The sequence below is a fragment of the Stegostoma tigrinum genome, chromosome 4 (assembly GCF_030684315.1).
Source record: "Stegostoma tigrinum isolate sSteTig4 chromosome 4, sSteTig4.hap1, whole genome shotgun sequence".
NCBI classification, from domain to species: Eukaryota; Metazoa; Chordata; class Chondrichthyes; order Orectolobiformes; family Stegostomatidae; genus Stegostoma; species Stegostoma tigrinum.
In genome coordinates this window covers 79,127,729-79,148,232 of record NC_081357.1, presented here as the reverse complement: position 1 = coordinate 79,148,232, position 20,504 = coordinate 79,127,729, and the positions used below count along the sequence as shown (strand labels likewise).

The following is a 20,504-nucleotide window of genomic DNA, read 5'->3' as shown; positions in this document are numbered from 1 at the left end:
ATAACTTCTTGAACGTTCAGACGTTTTACGATTCATTACATAAAGCTAAAAGTACAATGTTTTATCTAATCTCACGCTAATCGCATCTTTTGCATTTTCAATGTGCAGTAAAACAGTTTAAATAAATAATTGTCTAATCCCTATAGTCTCAGGTACACCGCAAAAGCAATATGGAAACAATCACAGCTAATGTGCGTTGTCAAAAATAATGTATAAAGATCTTCAGTTTATATGTTGTCGCTGTCCTCTTTCTGCTAGTTCATATTTCTACTGCTTCATTAACTACCGAAGAAAGCGGTGCATATATTTTGCTTGTACCTTGTCAATTTCTCTAAATTCAGGATAACCTGAAATGCGCAGCTAATGTCCCCATTGTTATTCCGGGATAGCTCCTGCTCCTGCTTTGAGAAAAGAATTATCGCATAATTCCGTTGTTCGCTGTCGGGAAACAGTTTGGCCCCGAAAATTGCAAAACAGCATATTTCAATTACTGTGATTTAATTTGTCAAGAGAAGTCAACTTCAACCAAAAACACGCAATGTCAGGAGTGGGATTCGAACCCACGCCTCCACAGGAGACTGCGACCTGAACGCAGCGCCTTAGACCGCTCGGCCATCCTGACTAGCGACCTATGTTTGCCAATCAGTCCATATAAGAGCCGAAAGAACTGCGAATGCTGTTAAAAACAAGAGCTGCAGCTGGTGGAAAGGTTCAGCAGGTCTGGGCAGCAACAATGAAGAAAAATCACAGTTAACATTTCAGGACTGGTGATCTTCACAAATGCTGCTAGACCTGCTGAGCTTTTCCAAACGCCTTTGCTTTAGACCCGAAAAGAGCTCTCGCGAGAGTTGCCTGACTGTCTTCCGGACATACTGTTGACAACAGTGCCACCTAGTAACCATGAGCTCGCTGAGAGTCAGTGATGTGCAGCAAGTGGCGCGGCTGCAGGTAAGAGCCGTCAGATCGGGTTACAGGAAAACAGATGGGACCGCTGGAGGGTAGCCTTCAGTGCCACCGCCCCTCATATCCCCAAACTCAACATGACCGAGAACTCACAACTCATCACGTGAGATGAACCACGGCAAATTAGCTGCCGATCCTTTCCACGTTGCTTGTTGCCTGTTCACGGAAATCTCAGGCGCAAATATACCTGCCTATTTTCACAACCTTACCGTTTGAATACTGCAACTTGTTCTTTAAACCAATGTTCCACTTACTTTCATGTTTAGATAAGAGAATGTTTAAAAATCGCAATACCAAGTTAATAGCATCGTAATAGCTATTTTCATCATGATTAAACGAGCATTATCAAATTTAGAGTGAAAACTCACAGCAGATATTTTAATTAATTAAACATATTGCACTATGGCCAATTTTTAATTAACTCTAGATTTTTAATTTTGCTGAAAGGAAAATTTTTGCTGAATGTTTGTCTCTTACATTCTGGTTGATTTATTGGAATATACCAAAATACAGTGAAAAGCTTTGTTTACGACTGATACAGATAGAACACAAGCAAAAGATGCACAGATCAAAAAAACTTAGAGGCATGCAGGTTAAAATGCAGATTACTCTATTTGAGGCTAGAGTCCATTCAACAGACAGGTAATCTCAGAGGTTAGCACTGCTGCCTGACAGGGCCAGGGACCTGGGTTCGATTCCACCCTCAAGCAACGGTCTATGTGGAATTTGCATATTCTCCCTGTGTCTGCATGGGTTTCCTCCAGGTGCTCCAGTTTCCTCCCACAGTCTAAAGATGTGCAGGATAGGTGGATCGGCCATGCTAAATTGCCTGTAGTGTTCAAGGATGTGTCAGTCAGGTGGGTTATAAGGGGATGGGTCTGGGAGGGATGCTCTGAAGGTTGATGTAGACTTGTTGGGCCAAATGGCCTTTTTCCACACGATAAGGATTCTATGACCTCTGATAATGGCTGGAAAGAAGCTATTGATGAACCTGCCTGTGCGTTGGTTCAGGCTTCTGTCTCTTCTGCCTGACGGAAGAAGTTGTAGAAGGTCGTTACCAGGGTGCAATGGGTCTTTGATGACGTTGGCCGTCTTTCTGCGGCAGCTAACTTTTTAAATAGAATCCATGGATAGAATAAAAACTGAAAGAACTGCAGATGCTTTAAATCAGGAACAAAAACAAAGTTGCGGGAAAAGTTCAGCAGGCCTGGCAGCATCTGTGAAGGAAAAAACAGAGTTAACGTTTCGGGTCTGAGGAAGGGCCACTGGACCCAAAACATTAACTCTGTTCTTTCCTTCACAGACGCTGCCAGATCTACTGACCTTTTCCAGCAACTTTATTTTTGATCCATGGATGGAAGGTTGGCTTCTGTGATGGCCTGGACTGTGCATACCACCTTCTGTAGTTTCTTATGGTCCTGGGCAGAACAGTTGCCATGCTGGGTCGTTATGCACATGGCCAGTATGCTTTCAATGGTGCACCTGTAGAAGTTGGTGAGGGACATTATGGACATGACAAATTTCCTGAGCTGCCTGAGGAAGAAGAGGCATTGTTATGCCTTCTTGACTGTCACAATTACATGTAAAGTCTAGGAGAGGTTGTCAGTTATCGTCACTCCAAGGAACTTGATGCTCTTTGTTCTCTCAACCTTAGTTCCATTGATGTAGATGGGGGTGTGTCCTCCACCTTTCTTTCTGAAGTTGATGATCAGTTCTTTAGTGTTGCTGACTGATTGTTTTCATTGCACCACATCACCAAGCCCTCTACTTCCCTTCTGTATTTTAACTCATTGTTGTTAGATATCCATCCCACTACGGTGATGTCGTCAGCAAACCTGTAGATGGCATTCATTTGGAATTTGACAACACAGTCGTAAGTGTACAGGGAGTAAGTGGGGAGCTAAGAACGCATCCTTGGAGGGCTACAGTGTTGACTGTTATTGTGGAGGACATAAACAAATATCTCAAATTTCAACGATAATTATATGAGCTAATTGTTCTAGCTGATCAATATTTTGTTCCAAAAGAAATGTATTTTCGATGGAATGAGTCTGAATTGTCTGCGCCATTGCATATATCTGATGTAGACACGTATGGATTTTCCTACATACCTTAATACACTCCATCTTACACTCATTCACTTTTGAGATAGAGAAATCAAACATGCTCCCTTTCCTTGATGTTAGTTTAGACATCGGCTCATAGTTTGTCCACTGCCATCTTTAATAGTCTTGATACATATTTGGATTTGTAAAACTCCAATCATTGTAAGATTGGCTTTAGCAATCATGTGAATAGGCCCTAGCATTTGCTCACCTTGCAAGCATGATGCAGAAAAAGAGGGCATCAAAACTACCTTATGGGACAATGGCAATTCTGATCAAATCATTGTTTACTGTGTATTGCACAAACTTGCAAATGGGCAAAAGGCCATAATTTTCAGACCCGAATTACACTGGAAGAGCAAAGTCCTTATAATGTGGCTCATTTAGACTTGTCAACAGTGAATACTTTCTGACCCAGAGACTTGTTCTCCGCAGACAAGTAATATATTCATCCTTTGTGCTTTTTGTGAATTACCCAATGAGATGAACATATTGCTGCACAACAGTATGATTCCTCAGTTTTATACCTGCACCATGTGCTAGCAACAGACTACAACAAAAAGGTCTGCATAAGCTTCAGTCTAATGGGCACATCTTGTAGTCAGAGTGGAGTGATGCGCAGTCACATTAAGAGAGATGCGTTTCTGTCAGGGGCTCATGGAGCAGTAAGTCAAAGACAACAAAAATAGAAATAGCTGAAGAAACCCAGTGGGTCTGGCAGCATCTGTGGAGGAAAAGTAAAGCCAATGTTTTGAGTCTGCCGAACCTTATTCAGAACTGATTGTATCTAGGGAATGATGGTATGTATGCTGAAAACCGGTTTGGGCGGGGGTGTGCAAAATGAATAAACAATAGTTGGAAATTGATCCTAAAGAGAAAAATGACAAAATGGCAGCTGGGCAGACAGTGGATGGAATGGGCAGTGATGACCTGGATGGAAAGAAAATCTGAAAATAGGGAATGTTCGTAAGTAAAAATGGGTTGACTGTGATGAAAGCAAGCCCATGTGATGACAGGGTTAGGGGTATGGGGTAAGTAAAATACATGGAAGAAGGTGTTCAGGCTGTTAAGTTATTGAGCTTGATATTGAGACATGAGGACTTTAAGTGGGAAATGATGGAAATGAGAAGCAGTTTTTTTAGTTTGTGCTGAGGCTTGTTGGAGCACTACAGTGAGCCTGAGAAAGAAATGTGGGCCAGGGAACACTGATGATGTGTTGAAGTGACAGGCAAAAGGAAGCACAGGTTCATTTTGGCGGACAGAATGTAGGTGTTCTGCAAAGATGTTACCTAGTCTGCATTTTGTCTCCCTTGTGTAGAGGAGATCACATTGTGAGCAATAAATACAGTAGACTAGATCTATTGAAATGCAGATAAATTACTGCTTTGCCGAGTAGGTGTGTCTGAAGCCTTGATAGTGAGGAAGAAAGGGTGCTGTCATTTCAGAGGGAGATAGGTTCAAATGGGAGGGGGGGGGGAAACAGAGAAATTAAGGGGACTAATGTCACATTAGTAATTCTCAATAAACAGGTCAAATGCAGGTAAAAGGTTAACGGGTGAGATGATGTCTAGATGAAGAATGTTGGAGGCAAGTGAAGGGTTCTGTGGGTCCTTGAGAGGATTCCTATCCATAAAAAGTGTGCATGGCGGCAAAGGCAATGGAGGAAGAGTTCAACGTTATGTCATGCTCAAAATTTGTAGAGGTAGGGATGCAGAGGGATAAGCTAAGGCTTTTGCTGAGTGCAGAACTTGATTTTGATTTTATTGTCATGTGTAATTTACAGTGAGAATATAGAGAAATACAGTGGAAAGCTTTCCTTTGTTGCCATGAAATGGCACCATTTTGAATAATTTAACAATAAGGCTAAAAGAAGCTTCAAGAGAGCCGAAACTTTCTGAGCTAGATTATTATGGTCGATAATGTCTGTGCCACCATCCTTCTGCCAACACTTGACCCCTGTCTATACTGGACCCAACTGATATCAAAGTTGCCGATCCTCAGGGGCCATCTTTGCCGCAGGGCTGATACTCCTTTACAATTGCATCACAGCTGCCAGCGCTGGACCCAACGAACAGCAAAGTTGCTGATCCTCAGGCGTCATCTTTTGCCATTAGACCTATATTGCCAACGTCACTGATGGAGCAGCCGCTGATTCTAGGCTCTGTCCTTGCTCTGGAAAAGTAAGTAGAGGTTTACTGTCTTCCATGCTGGGCCTGCTTGAGGTCTGTGGTAGGCCAACCCAAGATCCTCACACTGGGCTGGGTTTGATACCACTTGACGTCTGCCCCATGGGTCTGCTTGAGGTCTGCCACTGGGCTCTTGCTGGTGCTGATGCCGTCCAAGCTCAGAGGTATGTAAGCAAATGATAAAACAGAAAAGACAGGGAGATGGAAAAGAAAAAGCAAAGCAGTTGGTGCAGAAGAGCTCTGCTACAGGAGCCCTCCTCCATTTCCATCTTGGATCAGATATGGACCAGAGAGTGGAATGTCAGAAGCGATAATAAATGACTAACAAGTCAAGGACAGCTCCTGAGCACATAGATTTGGATCAGTAAAAGTCAGATCCATCTCTTTATGAGGGGGTGGTGTTGCAATATTAGGCACTGCATTACCATTAATCTCTGTATGGTTTTTGGTGCTGAATGAACCTCTGAAACAGAAGCTTTCAGAAGTGGAGATCATAATCATTATGAGTTGAGCCAGGCAGTTACACAAAAGGAAACAAGGAACTGTGGATGCTGGAAATCTGGGACATACAGAAACACAAATTGCTGAAGGAAACCCAGCAGCTTTGGAAAGGGTGCAGAGCGGATTTACTAGGATGTTGCCTGGTATGGAGGGAAGGTCTTACGAGGAAAGGCTGAGGGACTTGAGGCTGTTTTCATTAGAGAGAAGAAGGTTGAGAGGTGACTTAATTGAAACATATAAAATAATCAGAGGGTTGGATAGGGTGGATAGGGAGAGCCTTTTTCCTAGGATGGTGACGGCGAGCACGAGGGGGCATAGCTTTAAATTGAGGGGTGAAAGATATAGGACAGATGTCAGAGGTAGTTTCTTTACTCAGAGAGTAGTAAGGGAATGGAACGCTTTGCCTGCAACGGTAGTAGATTCACCAACTTTAAGTACATTTAAGTCGTCATTGGATAAGTATATGGACGTACATGGAATAGTGTAGATTAGATGGGCTTGAGATCGGTATGACAGGTCAGCACAACATCGAGGGCCGAAGGGCCTGTACTGTGCTGTAACGTTCTATGTTCTATAAGTCTGGCAGCATCTGTGGAGAGAAAACAGTTTCAAATCTAATGACTCTTCTTCAGAACTGTTCTCCAGCAATTTCTGTTTGTGTGAGTTATGGGGAAATTTTGTCTTAGCTCTTTCTGCCCACATATGGGCCATTTTCTCGTAGACTGAGAGAAAAGGATGTATTGACCGATGCAAACAGGTAGCACAGCTGGAGGAAAGGTGGTAAGGTGTCTCGAGTGAATGAGTCAAAGGTGGAGATGCCATGTAGGGTTGGTAGTGTGGGGAGAGTTGGGTATTTGAGACTGAGTAAGTAAAGATGTTGCATGCAATAGTGAGACTGGTGTAGCCTTGGTGGGAGGTGTGTGCAGTCGCAGTGATGGACTGAGAATGAGGTAGTAGAGAGAACATGGTGGCACTTAATCTTGGTAGAACAGTGAAGGTCACTGACCTTCTTCCTATACTGCTGGACTTTCCTCCAGACAGCTAAAACTGGTTGATAACTTCAGTCAAGGCTGGATAAATTTGGTGTTGTTGTCTCCACTACCAGTCATGAAGAAGTCTGTACAATCCTGTCCACCAGGACCTCCATGCTTCTGTCCTCAAAATAGAGTGCCAATTTCACCTTGACTGTCACCTTTCAACTGTATCTGTGGCAAATTTCATGAACTTCAAATAATTGTCTGGTTGGATTATGGCCTTTTAAATATGGAGCTGGTGCCAGGGTTAACAGTCTATTCTGGCAAATCCCATCAGTGGTGAGTTCTTCAGACTAAAATTGGACAACCATGGCAGGGTGAGTTGTTAATAAGCTGAGTTTGGGACGATAGATTGAGCGAACTCGCTACGTATGCCTCACTAAGAAAAATCCATGAAATATGAAGAAAATTACACTTAACCAGAATATTGTAAGTTTCAGCCTAGAAATTCTGTATCATGTAACTCACCATCTGACTCCCCAAAGCCTGTCCATTATTGACAGAGCACAAGTCAGGAGTGTGATGGACTCGTTGCCTGGCTGAATATAGCTCCAAATACATTCAAGAAACTCAACACCGACCAAGACAAAGCAGCCCACTAAACTGGCATCTCCTCTGCCACTTTCAACAGTCACTTCCTCCAATGCCAAAGCAAATTTGCAGCAGTGTGCCATTTACAAAATACATTGCAACAACACATCATAGATCAATAGACAACATCTTGCACAGAGGCATCATCAGCGCACCATAATCTAAGCATTCTGAGTTGGAACTGTGTCGCTTCCCCTGTCACTGGGTCAACATTTGAAACTGCCTTCCTAACAACATTGTAGGTGGCCCTAATCCCAGCAGACATTTAGACACCTCAATGGTAGTTAGGGTGAGCAACGCCATATCCTGTGAACAAGAAAACCTGGTGCTTTCCAAAATATATAGCAGCTAATATTTTTAAAAATCCACATTCCCGCAATGGTTCAGTGATTTGATTGAAGTACTGAGTTACATAGAACTTGAAAGTACTGTGAGTCTGTGGTTGAGATGACCTAATCAAGTCAGAATTCCTAACTTGTAGGGGTGGGGATTTTTTGGAATTGAGATCTGTGAGAAGAGAAAATGCATTTTGATATTTTGTACATTAACTGTGGACAGATGATGCAATAAATTGGTATAGTGCACATTCTGCATGACAGAATGGGGACGCTCTGTACCTTGTCGTAGTTTGTATATCATGGGATTGATTTTGCTGAACTGGGCTATGCAATATCTTGAGTAAAGTAGCCTTACTAGAACGTTCCATATTGTGTTATATAATCTCAATTTACTTTAAACATTGCTTGAAGAGTTTTATCAATAAAGAAACTTTTATTTTTATTTTATTTCTCTTAGAAAGAAGCTGGCCATTGTCATTTAATTAAATTGCTAAAATGGGAAGCTTTTGATGAAGAGAAAGATTTAAAACCGGGCATTCTTCTTGACTATTTATACAATGCTATTATATTTGCTGCTGGGAAAGGATTTCCATGGCCCAGTGTGGCACTGGCAGTACATTTTGCAGAGGAGCTACGTTATGAAACTGAAGGTAACACTGAAATGCAAGCTAGTGTCATTATTTTTTGTAATACATTTAGCTCAGAGATATTGCTGTTTAAGGGGTTGTCCTGATTAATGATTTGGAGACATAAGACTATTGTTTCTGTTTAAATATTCCAGTACTTGACCCTGTTCTAGTACTTAATCCGGGCCATGGAGTTAATCATAACTCTTGTCCTGTTGGAAACCTGAAAGCATTATTCCTAGCTAAGCAAGTACAAACAAGATAGTCTCAATGATAATAAAAGACACCGGGTTCATAAATTTAATTACAATTATATGAAGTTGTACAGTTCAGTGTGAAAAGCGGAAAGGCAGAGTATTATTTAAATATGTCGGGAAATGTGCATGTACTAAGGTACCTTGGTGTCCTTGTACACCAGTCAATGAAAGTAAACAGGCAGTCGCAACAAGTAACTAGGAATGTAAATGGTATGTTGACCTTCATTGCGAGAGGATTTAAATTGAGGTAGAGAAGTCTTACTGTAAGTGGCATTGGTAACACTACACCTGAAGTATGATTAACTTGGGAATGGCAGAATTGTCGTATGAAAAGATTTGTTCGATTGGATTTGTATTCACTAGAGTTTAGAAGAATGAGAAAGGATCTGATTGAAACATATATAATTCTAAAAGGCTATATAGACCAGATGCAGGGTGGATGCTTCCCCATGTTGTGGAATCTAGAACTAGGGGTCACAGTCTCAGTGTATAGAGTAAGCCATTTAGACAGAGTTGAAGAATCATTTCTTCACTAAGAAGGTGGTCAAACCTGTGGAATTTGCCAGCACAGAAGGCTGTGACCAGGCCACTGCGTATATTCAAGAAAATAATTGATACATTTTTTCAGCTATTAATGGCATCAATGGATTAGAAAGAAAGGAGGAAAATCGCATTGAGATAGAATATCAGCCATAATCATATTGAATGGCGGAGTAGGCTCAAAGGGCAAATGGCCAAAGTTTCTATGTTTCTATATTGTTTCTTAACAGTTTCCAAAATTAATTTAAACATGCATCCAGTCTCTGGTTTCTTAATGCTTTATGTTTCTTACTTACATGTTTTTACATTATAGCGTCTTTTTGCTCCTTGTCCCATGATAGATGTACAGCTTTTCCTAAAGGTTTTGTTGCTGTACTGCTGTTTTGTGCATTTTCTGCCAAATGTGGTTAGCACTGCTGCCTCACAGCATGAAGGATTCAGGTTTAATTCCATCCTCAGGCAACTGTCTGTGTGGAGTCCACACATTCGCCCTTCATCTGCTCTGGTTTCCTCCCGCAGTCCAAAGATGTGCAGGTTAGGTGGATTGGACGTGCTAAATTGCCCATAGTGTCCAGAGATGTGTAGGCTAGGCGGATTAGCAATGGTAAATACAGGGATAGGGTAGGGGGTGGGTCTGAGTGGGATGCTCTTCAAAGGGTCATTGTGGAATTGATAGCTCAAATAGCCTGCTTCCACACTGCTGGGAAATGGATTCTATGAATTAATTAGGAATGTAATTTGAATTGCAACAGATTGGCTCAAATTAAAGCTAATCACCAATGGTTGGAGAGCAGGACTGTCGTCACTGAAGGTTTTGGGAAAGCTTCAAAGTGAGAAATACACTACAAATTGAAATATCTTCTGATGGCATTTTACACTGTGAACATGATAGGAGCAAAGTCTAGGCGAGAGACATGTTTTGTATTTTTCCTCTTTTAAGAATACAGAAGGATGGGATTAAAAGCCAGTTGCAACCCTGATTTGTGTATGCTAGTTTGCTAGGTTCTCCCACTTGCTAGCCTGGGTTTATGCAATAATGTGCTGTGAAAGTCACAGTTGGAGAATAATCCACTAAACGTCATGAGTTGCAGATAGGAATTCTTGTTTCTGAATACTAGAAACTAGTCAGCAAGCCAGTTCAAAAGGAAACAAGATTGAAGAGTTTCAGTTAACCGGCAAAACAAAGAATCTCAAAATCAACTGCTCAATTTATCAGTCATGACCCAGGGTCAGATCTGTGTAACTTCCAGCTTTTATTTTTGTTGGACTCACTTCTCATTTCTAATCAGTATGTAAGTATGTTACATTATTATTTCTTCCCACATAAAGTGACAACTAAACTTAATCTTTTAACTCAATTAATCCTGGTAAAATTGATTCATTGGAAAATATAGATTCATTTGGTTTGGGAGAAGGGTATCAACAGGGAAGAGCTCAACCTTTTCTGTAATTTTTCTTGCTGCTGAATGGGCCTTCCAGAGCAGAAGCCATGTATCATCAGAACAACTGATGTATGTGGATTGTGCAACTTAAAGGAAGTGTTGGAGGGGATCCTTTTTGTTTAACCTTATTGTGAATAGCCACAGAACAAATGAATAAAAAATGGGGTTGGGGGGAGCGGTGTTGTTCATGGGTGGTGAATGGTGGAGTTCATCCCTCCTTATCTTGAGCTTCATAATTTAGAGTATCTCACCTGGAACCATAGTACATTAGGAACCTTGTCTGGGGACTGGTTATAACACAATACATAAATGCAGGATTTAAATTATATGCATATATGTAAAGTATAATTCCAAGTTTCTTTAAACAATTTTTCCACAAATGGCAAGTTCTAACAAATTAATATACCATGGATGTACCCACAATTGTGTATGCACATATATTTTATATAATATCTAAGAACATTTCCTCCTTTCTTTAAACCCTTGTTTTTGTATCATTATTTTGCATAATAATCGCTTCGATTTTTAAAATTATAACTGAAAGTTTGGAGATAAGAACACTTAATTTTTTTTAAGATACAGCTCTTAAAATTAAGGAAAGACTGGCAACAAAATGCTTGTACTGGTTATAGATTTCAGAAATTAATATTTGATTTTTATATTTGTTTTTGGTTTAATTGGCAAAATTTTCCCTTATATGATTAGCAGCTCAATTGAAGCAGCCCGATAATTCATCTTATAACCTTCACATTGAAAGGCTGGATTAATTACTTTGGAAACGTCTTCATTTTTTGAGAGAAATATTGTCCACTTCATGCATGAATGCTGCACTTGTTCTGTTGGACCGGGGGCGTCATGCAATGTCAGGGACCCGGGTTCAATTTCAGCCTTGGGCAACTGACTGTGTGGAGTTTGCATATTCTCCCCATGTCTGCAAGGGTTTCCTCCGGGTGCTCCGGTTTCCTCCCACAGTCCAAAGACGTGCATGCTAGGTGGATTGGCCATGCTAAATTGCCCGTAGTGTTCAGGGGTGTGTGGGTTATAGGGGGATGGGTCAGGGTGGGACGCTTCAAGGGGCAGTGTGGACTTGTTGGGCTGAATGGCCTGTTTCCACACTGTAGGGAATCTAATCTAATCTTAATTCAAAAGCATTTGATCAACCCCGAAAGGTTGTAAAATGCATTTACCTTAGGTCATAGAAGATATGTTAAATGAAGGGCAATTAACTTCAAGATCTGTTTGTGAACAGTTTAGAGCAGGTTACATCATCATGAATTTATTTGGAGTTTAGGGAAGTTCTCTGCTTTCAACATATTTGGGTAGTTGCTGAGAAACGTTGTTGCAGTTTGCGAATCATGTAGTTTAAAATCTACTAAGAGGTAGCTTAAGTAAATAATAGTTAAATAAATCTACACTGTAAGCAGAGTTAAGATTAACTTCGGAAACAAGAACAGAAGTTGCTGGAAAAGCTCAGCAGGTCTGGTAGCGTCTGTGACGCGAAACGTTTTGGGTCCAATGTCCTTTCCCCAGAACTCAGAAACATTAACTCTGATTTCTCTTCACAGATGCTGTCAGACCTGCTGAGCTTAGTTCTGTTTTTGTTTCTGATTTACAGCATCCACAGTTCTTTCTTTTATTTAAGATTAACTTCATTACTTACTGCACGGAAAATGGGTGAGGTTTTAAGCTCAGTTTTAATTTTATGTTGGGCAGAAGCCTCAAGATTTCCTGGTCTGAACCTAGTGGAAGATCTACACTGTCCCACCACAGAGTTTTATGAAAAAAAATTAGCTTGGAAGGATTGGAAAAATGACTCCAACAATGGATTCAGGCATTCATAGCCAAGAGAGATAAATCAAAATTTTGCCCCTAAGAATAGCTGGAGATGAGCCAAAATCTCCAGTGAACTGTGCATATTTATGGGTAGTCCCTGAAGTGGTAGATATTTTTACCATTATTGTGTCATATGGGATAATTCTTGGTTATAGCAGTAACCAAGCTCAAAAACGTAACGTATATAGTTTTACACCATAGTTTTAACTGAATCATTGTTGCCATATTTACTACATCTATATATGTTAAAGTTTGTTTTTGTCTGTGTGATGTAGTTCTATTGGTTAAAAGGAATTTATCATTAAATGTAATGATAGGTTGGACAGACTGGCCTTTTCTTCACTGGTATTTAGAAGAGTGAGGGCTGACTTGATTGAAGTATATAAGATCCTAAATTGTCTTGACAGGGTGGATTTGCAAAAAATGTTTGTTCTTGTCGGTCAGTCCAGTATTAGGGGTACTATTTTAAGATTAGAGATTGCCCTTTTAGGAGGGGTATGAAGAGAATTTTTTTTTGAAGGATTGCATAACTTTGTAACTCTTGCTTGAGAAGCTGCATCATTGAATATGTTTAAAGCAGAAATTGATAACTTCTTGTTCGGCAAGGGTACCAGGATTATTGGAATAGGTGGAAATGCAGAATTTGAAGCACAAGCTGATGACCCATGGTCTTAATGAATAGCAGTACATGTTTGAGGGGCTGAATGACCTACTTTTGCCCCTGTTTTGTTGTTCGTATGTTAATAGCTCCTAACTGGATCACAATGTAATTTTGTTCAGTTTCTGACACCCCGCTTTAGGAAAATGTCAAGATCAGGTAGAACATACCAAGAGAGGTTACAAGGTATTAATGGTGAAGAAAATACATAAGATGATGCACTTTGCATATTATTTTAATTTGAATGTGTCGGTTGAAATATTGTGTCCAGTGCTTGCAAATAGAAATCCTAGAAATGATGCAATTAGTGGAGCTGATGGAAATCATTGTCCTTGATTACCTATGATTATTTCTACATTTACCTCCATTATTGCTCATATTGGCTTTTTCCCTCGCTTACTTTTTCTCCCAAATGCAGCCATCCCTTCAGATTTTGGTAAGGTGAAGGTCTTGTGGCATAGCAGTAGCACCCTGCATCTGAAACAGAAACTTCAGATTCCAGTTGTGCTTGGTGGCCAAGGAAGGTACATTCATAATATAGCCGACAATCAGTATCAGCTTGTAAGTCCTTTCTACATATACTAATGGCAGGCGGTAAGAATGGGACAGATTCCTTGTGAATCATGTTATGGAAATAAATCGGAAAATATCTCATTCACAATCCAAAGTTCCAGGTAGCAACACAGATGCAAAAATGTATCTTGCCACAGCAACTCCAATTGCTCATTTGGCTGGATGGCTAATATGGACCAGATTTGTGTCAACAGAATGTGATTCAGTCCCTGTTCTGATTGAGTTGGATCAGGGGGCTTTACTCCATTCCTTGCTGTGGTGTCTCTGTGCCTTTGGCAGAGAACTTCAGAAGAAAAAAATGTGATCTCCTTTCGGTTTCCAACTCTTCCCTCGAAGAGAACTTGACAGTGGGTGGGAGGGTGGCAAATGGGGAATCTGCGGTTTTCCTACCTCTGCTCTATTGCCAGAAGGGCCATGAACTCTCTTCCACCCCTCCTCCAATTGAGGCAATTAATGCCCACTTTATTGCCCACGTCTTCTAGAATTTACCCAGTGGCAAGTGAGGGGCCTGTCGTATACGAAACCTGAAAAGTAAATCTAGTTGGGGTTGCTTGTGGGATGACCTCATTGTCATGCATTCAGTGTCTAATTGAGGAACCTAGCATTGAAAACAGAGCGGCTGCTGGACTCATGGCATTACTCTTAGTTTCACTCCCTATATAGTTGTTCTCACCTGAGTAATAGGTGTGTGCTGTATTCATATCAAACAACTTCAAATCTTGAGATCCAAGAAATTCCACCTCTCAAAGATGGAATAGATGATGGACTTGAAATGTTAGTAAAACGTGACTAATTTCAGTGAAGCTAAAGTTTAGTTAGAAATCAGCATTTCAGCTTTCACGAAACAGTAAAGTGGAGACTGGAGAAAGTTTGAGGATCTTCTTGTATCAGGTTCTGAAGGTGATAATGTTGGAGATGAAATTAAGCTCCACTCAATCTGATGCCATCCAGTCTTGGGTGGGGATTGCCTGGCTCCTGACAGTTGTCGTCGTCATACAACATTTGCCCTCCTCCTCTTGCACCATGTCTAAGCCGATCAAAAAAAACACTAAATTACTCAAATCCCATTTATATGAAGCCTACTATGTTTCTACATTTCAAATACTCATTCCAGTGCTTCTTAAATGTTGTGAGTACCTGTCTCCACAACTCTCTTGGGTACCATGTTCTATATATCAACCATGGGTGAAAAGATTTTTTTCTCAGATCTCTTCTAAACCACTTTTTCCTCACCTTAAACTTACTTCCTCTGGTCTTAGTCATGTCTGCAATGGAGCAAAGATTCTCCTGATCTACTCTGTCTATGCCTCTCATAATTTTATGTACCTCAATCGGATCTTCTCTGAACATCCCCTGCTCCAAGAAAACTAACCCAGTCTATCCAGTACCTCCTCATAACTGAGACTTTTCATTCCATCTAACATCCTGGTGAATCTCCTCTCTGCCCTCTCCAGGGCAATCTAGTCCTCAGGATAGTGTAGCAGAACTTCACACATTATGTGCAATTATCCAATGTAATTTGTACCTATTATTGTCAAACAATAAATTACATCTTGTGAAAATAAGTGCCTCTTGTTAACACTCACTAATGGTTCATTCTCTACACCATACTACTCCTACTCAAGAAGTGGGGGACACAGAAGACAGGAAACTCTAGATCAATTAGCCTAATATCTGTTGTTGGGAAAATACAAAAGTTTATTATTAAGAAAGAAATAACAGGACAGTTAGAAAAGCTTAACACAATCAAATGTAGTTAGTCAGGTTTTTTTGAAAGGGAAATGATGTTTGGCAGAGATCTTTGAAAATATAACAACAGAGTTGATAATGATTTTTGGATTTTCAGGAGGCATTTGATAATTGTGGTCATTGTATAAGTTCATTGCATTTGAAGTACTGTCAACACCTTCATTCCAGTAGTGAGACTCTTGAATCTCTTATGAACAGCCTCCAATGCCATGTATCATTTTCTTCAATAGAAGGGTGAAAATGGTACACAGTATTCCAGGTGCTGCCGCACTAATGCCCTGTACAGTTTAACAGAACTTGCTATTTTTAAATTGCACCAGCATGTTAAAAAAATTAATTTGGTCATTTTTAAGTTTAAACTTTGATTGTTTTCTTACAGTACCCTATTTTGGTTTGTCTTAATCTTTCTTGTTTATTTAAAGAAGTAGAAAAATAGTGGCAGCAAGCAACCATTAGCTGGTAATGCCTGGGTTAAAGTTTTTGAGAAGATTTGTAGCTTGGGTTGTGGATGAGTTTATAGACTTGCTCACTGAGCTGGTATGTTTGACTGCAGATGTTTCGTCACCGCGCTAGGTAACATCATCAGTGCGCCTCTGGGGTGGTCAGCATCACTTTTGGTTCTGTTTTTCAATAGTTTGTATTGATTTTGGAGTTCAGGTTGGAATGCTAGGCCTCCAGGAATTCCCTGGCATGTCTCTGTTTGGCTTGTGCTACAATGAATGTGTTGTCCCAGTCGAATTTGTGTGTTTCTTTGTCCGTGCATACTGAGACCAGTGAGAATTGCTTGTGTCTCTTGGTGGCTAGTTAGTGTTCGCGTATCCTTACTATCAGTTTTTTTCCAGTTGTATGTTTCTCACAGTCCTTGCATGGTATTTTGTATGTTATATTGATATATTATATTATTGTATTTGTATTTGTATATTCGTCTTATTGGTTGTGAGTATGGGGTCCATTACATTTCTGTCTGACTGTGTTGTATCTTCTTGTTGCATGGCGCAATCTGTCGTTACCTCTGTGACAGACCACACAAGAAGACACAATATGGCCAGACACACTGTTCACCCTACCATAAATCAGAGACATATCAGAGATGATCACACAACTATTCAGAACCCCAGGCATCAAGGTAGCCCGCAAACTGACAACCACTGTGTGACAGCTACTGTTGAACGTCAAAGGATCCCTTACCCACAACCAATAAAACTAACGTAATATACTAACTACTATGCAAGGACTGTGAGAAACATTATATAGGCCAAACTGGAAGAAAATTGACAATAAGGATACATGAACACCAAATATGAGGTTGTTGACTTGCTTTCCGAGCTGGCTTGTTTTTGTCCAGACGTTTTGTCACCACATTAGATGACATCATGAGTACAGCCTTAAATGAAGCGATGTTATTCTACTCCACTTGGAATTTATATTGTCCAGCAAGCAAGTCAACAACCTCATCCACAACCCTGGACTGGAGAGAGGCAAATGTAATTCCTCTCTTCAAGAAAGGAAATAGGGAAATCCCCGGCAATTATAGACTGGTAAGTCTCACATCTGTCGTCTGCAAGGTGTTAGAAAGGATTCTGAGGGATAAGATTTATGACCATCTGGAAGAGCATGGCTTGATCAAATACAGTCAACACGGCTTTGTGAGGGGTAGGTCATGCCTTACAAACTTTATCGAGTTTTTTGAGGATGTGACTGGAAAAGTTGATGAGGGTCGAGCTGTGGATGTGGTGTATATGGACTTCAGTAAGGCATTTGATAAGGTTCCCCATGGTAGGCTCATTCAGAAGGTCAGGAGGAATGGGATACAGGGGAACTTAGCTGCTTGGATACAGAATTGGCTGGCCAACAGAAGACAGCGAGTGGTAGTAGAAGGAAAATATTCTGCCTGGAAGTCAGTGGTGAGTGGGGTTCCACAGGGCTCTGTCCTTGGGCCTCTACTGTTTGTAATTTTTATTAATGACTTGGATGAGGGGATTGAAGGATGGATCAGCAAGTTTGCAGACGACACAAAGGTCGGAGGTGTTGTTGACAGTGTAGAGGGCTGTTGTAGGCTGCAGCGGGACATTGACAGGATGCAGAGATGGGCTGAGAGGTGGCAGATGGAGTTCAACCTGGATAAATGCGAGGTGATGCATTTTGGAAGGTCGAATTTGAAAGCTGAGTACAGGATTAAGGATAGGATTCTTGGCAGCGTGGAGGAACAGAGGGATCTTGGTGTGCAGATACATAGATCCCTTAAAATGGCCACCCAAGTGGACAGGGTTGTTAAGAAAGCATATGGTGTTTTGGCTTTCATTAACAGGGGGATTGAGTTTAAGAGTCGTGAGATCTTGTCGCAGCTCTATAAAACTTTGGTTAGACCGCACTTGGAATACTGCGTCCAGTTCTGGGCCCTATTATAGGAAAGATGTGGATGCTTTGGAGAGGGTTCAGAGGAGGTTTACCAGGATGCTGCCTGGACTGGAGGGCTTATCTTATGAAGAGAGGTTGACTGAGCTCGGTCTCTTTTCATTGGAGAAAAAGAGGAGGAGAGGGGACCTAATTGAGGAATACAAGATAATGAGAGGCATAGATAGAGTTGATAGCCAGAGACTATTTCCCAGGGCAGAAATGGCTAGCACGAGGGGTCATAGTTTTAAGCTGGTTGGTGGAAAGTATCGAGGGGATGTCAGAGGCAGGTTCTTTACGCAGAGAGTTGTGAGAGCATGGAATGCGTTGCCAGCAGCAGTTGTGGAAGCAAGGTCATTGGGGTCATTTAAGAGACTGCTGGACATGTATATGGTCACAGAAATTTGAGGGTGCATACATGAGGATCAATGGTCGGCACAACATTGTGGGCTGAAGGGCCTGTTCTGTGCTGTACTGTTCTATGTTCTATGTTCTACAACCCGAGCTACAGATCTTTGCCAAAAATTTGAAAACCAACTAGCCACCAAGAGACATGACCAATTCTTACTGGTCTCAATAGGCAAGGTCAAAGAAGGACGTGAATTCGACTGGGACAACACATCCATAACAGCTTAAGCCAAAACAGAGACATGCCAAGCAATTCCTGGAGGCCTGGCGTTCTAGCCAGAACTCCATCAACAAACACATTGAACTAGACCCGATATACAAACCACTGAAAAACAGAACCGGGAGTGATGCCAACCACCCCAGCAAACTGAGGCATATAAATAATAAGCGGGACAGAACATCAATGCTTCACCGGAGGTGCATTGACAATGTTACCTAGCAGGATGACAAAACGTCTGCAACCAAACACACCGACTTGGCAAACAAGTCTACAACATCAGAGCTTGGTACTATGTTAATAGTAGTGAATTAGTTGCTTACGTGCCTCAAGGTAACAAGTGAAAACTCCATTCAACTTGGGAGAAAACATTTTCAGAAGATTAGTGAATTTACTACTAAAAATACAAATGGTTTTACAAATACTCAGACACTCAGTGCATGTAGAAACTTGAGCAGACAAGCAGAGCAGAACTCGAGGAAGGAACAGCAGGTCCGAGTAGTACTCCAGATTAAAATCTTCATCCCAAAGTTCATAGGAAGATGTTGCGGGCTAGTTAGAGTGTAAATACCTAGTCGCAGTTGGTACTTACAGCGTCCTTAGAAAAGTAAGATCTGTAGCACAGTCGCAAATTAGTCTGGGCTGAGAACCAACGGTTTCAGAGCGCCATGAATACAATTAAGAATCTCTTCAGGCAAGAAAAGAAAATTTAAACTAATGCCAGAAAGAACCAAGCTGGAAAGAGAGAACTGTAAAAAGGTGCATTTAGCGCCCACAGCAAGCAGTACTACTCTTGCGCAGTTGCACCATGAGGCATGGCTATCTAGTGATGTAATGTGTAACCAATGTAGCGTGTACATATTGTTAACAAGGAATAACTTATTGTTACAAGTGCCTCTTGTTAAGAATCAGTAGCGGTTCTTCATTCACTATTGTTAACCAAATGGTTCTTATGACCGGTATAGGAAGGAATATCGGTGGCAACTCTCTATCTCAACCATTAGCTGGCAGTGGCTAAGTCTGGCAGCACTATAATAGATCTCAAATTTCAAGTTTGAAAAAGTGATCAAAAATCAAAGAAGTCTTTTAATCCATAGCAAATACCTGCTTTTGAATCTGTTTATGTGAGTGTCACAAATCTTTCTCAGGGAGTCATCTGGAAGGAGTAACTTGGAAGATTTAGGATTATGCTGATTTGAAAACTATACACCACCTAGATCTAAGTCCTTCTTCACCGTTGATGGTTCACTCATATACCTTGTTTTTACCTCATTTCTTCTCACTTTATGTTGAGTGAACAGCTTCTCTGACGAGGGCTGAAGGAACTTTAATCATATGTGGGTATTTTGCAACTGTTCCTGAATCCTCATAACTTGCAACTTGCTCAAATCTGCTTGAAGACACTTCTGCCATAGGTAGTTTTGGAAACCCATGGTTTCTAAAAAATCCACAGTCTGCAGGTTCTGTATAGCAAAGTCAGCACTAATCTATTCCATAACTGGTCCACGGATTCAAAAACCTGCTCAGGTCTTTTCCCTCTATGTTGCTTTTTAATTTCCATCCTATATTTTTGTTACCGTCCTTTATTTCTGTTTCCTTCACAACTGTCGTCCCAAAGACATTGAGATAAGGTATTTCATTTTTTTCAGGAACAACTATGCAAGAGGCCCTTCGTAAACTGAGAGATAAATGCAACGAATACCAACATAAACTGAATCCTGGTCACCTCCAACAATTAGTCAATTATTTATTTGGAACCTTCTTTAGACATTATCGTCTCTACCAATTTGTACTGTGTGAAGCCAGAGAGATTGATCAAATCATGCATAACCTCGAGGTCCACATACCTCCAGAAATACCACCTATGAAAGATGGAATCGATGCTGAGCTTTGGAAGCATCAGCAGCACATGACTGAACTCAGTAAGACTGAAGCTCAGTTGCAGGCTGATATGTCAGCTTTCCGTGAGAACATGCAACTGAAAAGTGAACAAGAACTAGAGAAATTTTATGAAGATCTCAAATTTCAAGATAAAGAAGTGATTGAAAGAGAGGTAAGTGAGCTCCAGCTTTCTTTTAACCTGTCACAC

The 20,504-nt window shown here is 40.9% G+C and overlaps 1 protein-coding gene and 1 non-coding gene across 2 annotated transcripts in view; one reads left to right on the top strand and one right to left on the bottom strand.

The window, feature by feature from the left end:
- Positions 1 to 539: 539 nt before the first annotated feature.
- trnal-cag (transfer RNA leucine (anticodon CAG)) lies at positions 540 to 622 on the bottom strand. The gene has a single exon. It is a non-coding gene; the product is annotated as a tRNA-Leu (tRNA).
- Positions 623 to 900: 278 nt separating this feature from the next.
- The window catches only part of c4h8orf74 (chromosome 4 C8orf74 homolog), a 26,367-nt gene continuing 6,763 nt past the window's right edge, over positions 901 to 20,504 (top strand). The window contains exons 1-3 of the mRNA XM_048530407.1: positions 901 to 948; positions 8,176 to 8,368; positions 20,065 to 20,468. Of these exons, the coding sequence (XP_048386364.1) occupies positions 901 to 948; positions 8,176 to 8,368; positions 20,065 to 20,468 (645 nt within the window). The remainder of the gene's footprint in view (positions 949 to 8,175; positions 8,369 to 20,064; positions 20,469 to 20,504) is intronic.